Below are 6,623 nucleotides of genomic sequence, written 5' to 3'. Positions count from 1 at the left end.
TGGATGGATAGATAGATAGATAGATAGATAGATAGATAGATAGATAGATAGATAGATAGATAGATAGATAGATAGATAGATAGATAGATAGATAGATAGATAGATAGATAGATAGATAGATAGATAGATAGATAGATAATTCATATGTGTGTGTGTGTTTATTTTTCAGAAGAAAAATATAAATGTGTAATTCAAACAACATCCAAATTGTACTTCTAAGAGTGAGGCAAAAGATTGGGTCTTAAGACCTTTGCAAACATTGAATGTATGCTGCATCATATTTAGTGTTATGAGGGTGGAAGGGCATGGGGTGCTTAGAGGGCTGTCACAGACGAGGCTAATGCAGGAAGACATACAACTGTGCACACTTACATTTACGGCCCAGTAAACTTAACATGCATGTCTTTGGGCTGAGCAGGCAGAGAAAAGCTGTGAAAGCTCATAAAACGTTGCTTATAGAAAGATTACTGTCCAGGTTACAGCCAGGAACCTCGCTGCTGCAAAGCGAAAGTGGAAATGCTTGTTAACTCACATTCAGTTTATAAAGACAGTTTAAAACATTCAGAAAACAAGGTAAAAAAAAAAAAAAAAAAGCTCCCGGGTACCAAGTGTTCTCAAAATAAACTTAAAGAAACTGATGCCCTGGCACATTTCCAATGCTCTAATGTACTTGGTTGCCAATTTATGAATACCTGATGTTGAAAATTTTAGGCAGATCCAAGGACAGCTGCAGCAACCATGAGAATAATTAATGTAAGCAGAGGAACAGATTTGTATTCAGCTAACCCTGCATGAAAAATATCTTCTGTCTCCTTGCAGGTTTTCTCTTTGTTGATTGTTGGAATCGGGGTGTATGCCAAAGTCCAGAAGGCTACAGGTACATAAAAAGCCCTTTCTCCCAATACTTAAATTTAACATTTATTTATTAAACTGCATTACAAAATAAAATTAACATTTTAAATATATATGCTTAGTTTGTTACTTTGCTGTTTCTGTTGTTAAGTGGGGTGATTTGTAGCATTAGTTTGTCTTAGTTTTTTTATTTATTTCTGATTCATAGGACAACAACAAAAGATTAACCTGGTATTAGTCCCAGTGGTCATTTTGCATCATGCATAATCCTCTAACATCCAACCATCATTAATGGTTTTAAACTGTCAGGTAGGGAAGTATAATGTAAAAACTGTAAACAGTGGATTGAACACAATGACATCAATGCAGTGGAAACAAAGGTAGAAACGTAGAACAGAAAGTAAAGGTATGAAAACATGGGCTGTTGTCTCGTCTCTGACAGACACTGTGCGCGACACGTTCCTGATCGACCCAGCTGTCATCCTAATTGTAGTGGGGGTGGTCATGTTCTTCATCACATTCTGTGGCTGCATCGGAGCCCTCAGAGAGAACATTCACCTTCTCAAGACGGTAATAGCCTAAACAGACGTGGTGGCGTGTTCTGCTTCTGGGATGGAAACTAAAATTATGCTGAACTTGAAATAACTTTTCACATCAAATGTGTGACAGCAGATCTGTCACTTGTGATTAATATTTATGGTCCATTTCGTTCTGTAGTTCTCCTTCTGCCTGACGCTCGTCTTCCTCACTCAGCTGGCTTTAGCCGTTCTGGGCTTCTTTTACTCGGATCAGGTACCTGCTGTCTCTTTAAATACGTTTATGTGTCCTAGCTGAGTTGTTTTGTAATGTGAGGCCACTTTAAGCTCACATTTGGTCTCCAGTACTCCCTAACAGTAACACCACCATCAGCACCATTGATTTAGGGTCATCTTACAGTTTTTAGACGCTCTGTACACTTATAAACACAACTTAATAAGGCAAGTATCTGAACTCACAGATCAACTTAATGTCTGGATGTCTGCTGCGAAGTAAAAACACACAGACGAAACAGAGATAGACGACTGCTTCTGGTGGAAAAGAGAGTTTTTGATTCTTAAAAACTCAAAGTATTCATTGCAAAGACAAAGTTTGGTAAAAAAAAAAAAAAACATGTTCAAACACAAATTTATAAAGTATTAAACTAAATCCACAGAATATGTTTCTCATGATGGTTAAGGTGTTTTTGAATAAAGTTTTAAATAAAAACTGTATGCCAACCAAAACATGTTAAACTACCAAAACGCCATAGGTCAGCAATTGTGGCATCCATGAAAGAGCAGTTTGGAAACGAGACGTCAGATAAATTCGATGTGTTGTGTAAGAATTTATGCTGAGATTTGTTGAGTCAAAGTATGTTAGTGTTAGACTAGAGTTGAAAAAAAAAATATTAGAGTGATAAACTTGGCCTCGGTTTATTTGGAGACCATGGCCTCCAACTATGAGGCCATGGTCGCCAACTGGAAAAGGGTGGATTGCTCTCTTCGGGTCGAGGGTGAGGTTCTGCCTCAAGTGGAGTAGTTCCGAGTATCTTGGGGTTTTGTTCACAAGTGAGGGAAGAATGGAGCATGAGATTGGCAGACAATTTGGTGCAGTATCTGCAGTATTGTGGACCCTGTACTGGTCCGTTGTGGTGAAGAGGGAGCTGAGCTGTAAAGCAAAGCTCTCTGTTTACGTCAGTCAGTCTACGTTCCTACCCTCACCTATGGTCACGAGCTCTGGGTAGTGACCGAAAGAATGAGATTATGGATACAGGTGGTTGAAATGAGTTTCCTCTGCAGAGTAGCTGGACTCTCTTAGCGTCTCCCTTAGAGATAGGGTGAGAAGTTCAGTTATCCGGGAGAAACTCTGAGTAGAACCACTGCTCCTCCAAATCAAGAGGAGCCAGTTGAGGTTGTTAGGCATCTGGTAAGGATGCCCCCATGGCACCTCCAACAGATTTTTTTGGGACACGCCCACAACAGACAGGAACAAGCTTGTGTTTTTTGTTAGCACACTTAAAGTTGGTGAAACTTAATTTAGTGGAAGCTAATTCCAATAACAGTTTCCAAAGTTTGCGAAAACGCAAAACAGCCAAATGTAAAATTTGTTCTGCTATTAGCAGATTAGCAGAACTGTGCCCACCACTGCTTTTCTCCTTTTTTCCGCGAGGTCTTGAAACTAATGCCTTTTACAAAGCAATCTTTAACTGAGCACTTAATTTTAACATGAGCACATTAAAAAATAAGAGCAATTTTTGCTCTAATTTACATTTTAGGATCCTGATAACTATCTTTCTTCCTAACCCTGGCATGGAAAGTATCTCCTTTCATCCACTTATCCCTTCTAGGAGCATCCCATTAGGTGTCCACTGAGAATAAAAATACAACATCCAGCAGTGGCAACATTCCCTCACATCAGTGCATGGTGGCAAGGTGCCTGCTTCCTGATAATACCTCTCCTCTCCCTAGTGTTCTCTGTCAGCGCTCGGACTGCCTGCTGCTAAACAGAGCAGTTTAACAACCCTCCCAGCATCCTTCCTCGCTAAATGATTCAAATGCTCCGGCACTTCAAAGTGGAACCAAATGTTCCATTTCAAGCGATCCCTTTAAGGAGACTTTGCAGCTAATGACACGGTGGGCTTCAGAGGCCTACAAGCCACCCGTGCCACATGGAAACAAAGGGTGGCAAAGAGTGAGGGGGTGATGTTAACATTCTCACACAATTTAGTTTAACAACTTCAGGATAATAGTATTTATTAGCATAAACTGTTCCAGTGCAGTCTGTGACTGGAAAAGCATTAAGCAAACAGCTCATGAGGTTCACGTTGTGGTTAATAAAACTTTACATTTCAGAGGATTATGAGCACAGAATACCTCTATTAGCATTTATTACATTTGAAATCAGTATGTAAAACAATAATCAACTGTGATTTTGGAATCTTAAAAGATAAATATTTATTTGCAAGTAAATGAGTGACAAGGAAATTTTGCATAATGGAATTTTTTTTTTTTTTATAGGAAATAAAAGATAAAATTATTTATTTTAAGACATTAAATGTCTATTCAGTTTGAACTACTCACTAGGGATTATTAAATCAAATAAATGTATTCGAAGATACTTTTTTTGTTTATTCAGCTCCTGAGAAGCTGATTAACATTACATTATAACAAATGGCTGAGTTCAAGCAGTTATCCAGCACAGATGAATCTGTAAATCTGCGTGTGTGCGTTGCATTTGTTTAATATTAAATGCATTAAGTCTGAAAGCACAATAAGACACATTTTACAGGATGACTTTACAAAGCAGATGATATGCGTTGTCTTCCCATTTTACATACAGTATTTACTTTCATATAAGAGAGGCACTGAGCACTGACTAATGTTGCATGAAACATTTAAATTGGTATGTCTTTATGATCTGATGCATTGTTTTTGTCTTTTTATTTTGGTTCCAATGCAGATCAGTGAGAACAGCATTTTCAATGCGCATCAAGTTTTTAAACTAGCTGTTTGAATATTGGAAAAACGTTGTAATACACTTTCAGTTTACACTGAAAATAGAAGAGTTAATTTCTAAAAGCATTTTTCTTTCATCACACATGTTTCTTCAGAGGTTGAGGAATCAAATGTTTTAGTTTAAAAGTATATTTTCTTGAAAGCCCTAAAGTTTTTTGTATTTTAATACAATTTATTTTGCAATAGATCAGTGGTGTCAAACTCGCTTACAAAAGGGGGTCCAAAATTAAAAACTTGGTTCAAACGGGGCCATTTTCAGAAACTGCTTTAACTCAAGTCAGAAATCCAACATCTTCTCTTGGTCACATGTTCCTCAACAAGTTTGTTTGGTCTCATGACGTTCTCTGTTGTGCTTTCCACATCATAATCAAAGATTACAAAAAAATAATAATTCAAGTGATAAAAGCATTTTATTACTCTTAACACATCATCTTGTGGGCCAGAGAAAATGTCAGTGAGGTCCATATTTGGCCCCCGGGCCTTGAGTTTGACGTACATATACTGTACATATCTGTACATGTACCAGGAAGACCTAAAATTTCATGGTACAGTGTTGCAAAGCTACAAAGTCCAAATTAAGGCAGTAGTCAATGAAAAACTGAATTAAAAAGTCTATAATCTAAAATTAAGTTGCCTGATTACCTATGATTCTCCTGGCTGACAAATAGTTGGAAAAAATGTTACTATGAGTTTGAAAAGATTCCTACAATGATCAATTCAAAAAGATGAAAGATCTTTTATTTCACAATAATGTACCCTCAGTAAAAACTTCACGCTTTAAGAGTTTGTTTTTAAAACTTAAAAACATTTCCTTATCAAAGCTTTTATTCTGATCATATATATTTTTTTTATTTTTCCTCCAATAGACGAGAGATGCTTTTGGAAAGTTTGTGAAGAAAGCCATCGTGCATTACAGGGATGACCTGGATCTTCAGAACCTGATGGATTACATCCAGAAAGAGGTGCTCTGGCCATTTCCACTTTGATTAAGCGCATGAGTTCGTAGACAACTTGTCTTCAGACTAATCACAGCTACAGACTTATTGAACACGTCTGAGCACTAAGACAAAAACCCACAGAACCAAAGGTCTTCTTTGGATTTTAACTTTGGCCTTGGTGAGCATTTTCCACACAAGCACATGCAAGCATACATTTCCACTGTGGGATTTCTCATGTCATCTTCCTCCGCCATCTGCACATACTGGCACCAACTGTGTTAGGTTTTCCCCTGGTAGAAGCCCAAGCTGGCAGGATGCACAGTATGGACCCAGACTACATGAGTATATTTACCTGTGCTTCATTTTCCTTTCTCTCCTTTGCTTAGTTCAAGTGCTGCGGGTGGAACAACTACACCGACTGGTCCTGGAACCTGTACTTTAATTGCACGCATGAAAACCCCAGCTCCGAGCGCTGTGGAGTGCCTTACTCCTGTTGCACGCCGGTTCCTGGAGAGGTGAGCGGCTTCCTGTGTTGCTTCAGGAAAAATAAATCAACATAAAAGCAAGAAGGGATAAAACCTGCACAAGAAATGGTAAATGGACTGTAAATATATGGTGCGTTCTATCTTATCAAGACACTCAAAGTGCTTTACACCACAATCTGTGTCCTCATTTACTCATTCATACAGCACTCTACTAGATATTTAGAAAGGTAATTGAACAAATCATTCTAAAGAGACTAATCAGAGCTTTATCACATTCATACACTAATGGGACACACATCAGAGGATGAGGGGTTCAGCGTCTTGCCCAGGGACACTTCGGCATGTGACTGCTGGTGGATTCAAACCCTCAACTCTTGCATTGGAGGACGACTGCTCTAACCACTCAGCCACAGCCGCCCTTTTAAAAGAAACAGTGCTTTGAAAATGGCTGTCAAGGTTAAACAACAATATTTAATATAATTTTTTACCTTTTTTTTTAAACTGCTCGATACAATGTAACGGACAAAGAACCAACCTAGAGAACTGTTCAGACGCCTCAGAAGCAAAAAAAAAAAAAAAACCACTTCTTATTCTGCCTCTTTTGAAACGCCTATAACAGCAAATAGACGGTTGAAAAAGTTTTACACTGTAGTAAAAAATTAAATGCGTATGCATGTTTTGCTATGTAGTCGTTACTGTTCAAGAGGTTTCATAACTCTATTCAGGACACTGATGGATGATGAATGGGGAAAAAAAAAAAATAATCAAACCATTAACATTTACATTTATACACCACACAGTTAATGGTCTGTGTT

General features: G+C 38.0%; 1 protein-coding gene across 1 annotated transcript in view; it reads left to right on the top strand.

Annotated features, from left to right (window-relative positions):
* tspan33b (tetraspanin 33b) overlaps window positions 1-6,623 on the top strand; it is a 21,650-nt gene that overhangs the window by 8,749 nt on the left and 6,278 nt on the right. Inside the window, exons 2-6 of the mRNA XM_037682764.1 lie at window positions 820-877; window positions 1,295-1,422; window positions 1,570-1,644; window positions 5,252-5,347; window positions 5,710-5,838. Coding sequence (XP_037538692.1) covers window positions 820-877; window positions 1,295-1,422; window positions 1,570-1,644; window positions 5,252-5,347; window positions 5,710-5,838 — 486 coding nt within the window. The remainder of the gene's footprint in view (window positions 1-819; window positions 878-1,294; window positions 1,423-1,569; window positions 1,645-5,251; window positions 5,348-5,709; window positions 5,839-6,623) is intronic.

The sequence above is a fragment of the Nematolebias whitei genome, chromosome 10 (assembly GCF_014905685.2).
Source record: "Nematolebias whitei isolate Nwh7 chromosome 10, NemWhi1, whole genome shotgun sequence".
Classification (NCBI taxonomy): Eukaryota; Metazoa; Chordata; class Actinopteri; order Cyprinodontiformes; family Rivulidae; genus Nematolebias; species Nematolebias whitei.
This window is presented reverse-complemented; position numbering and strand designations above follow the sequence as displayed.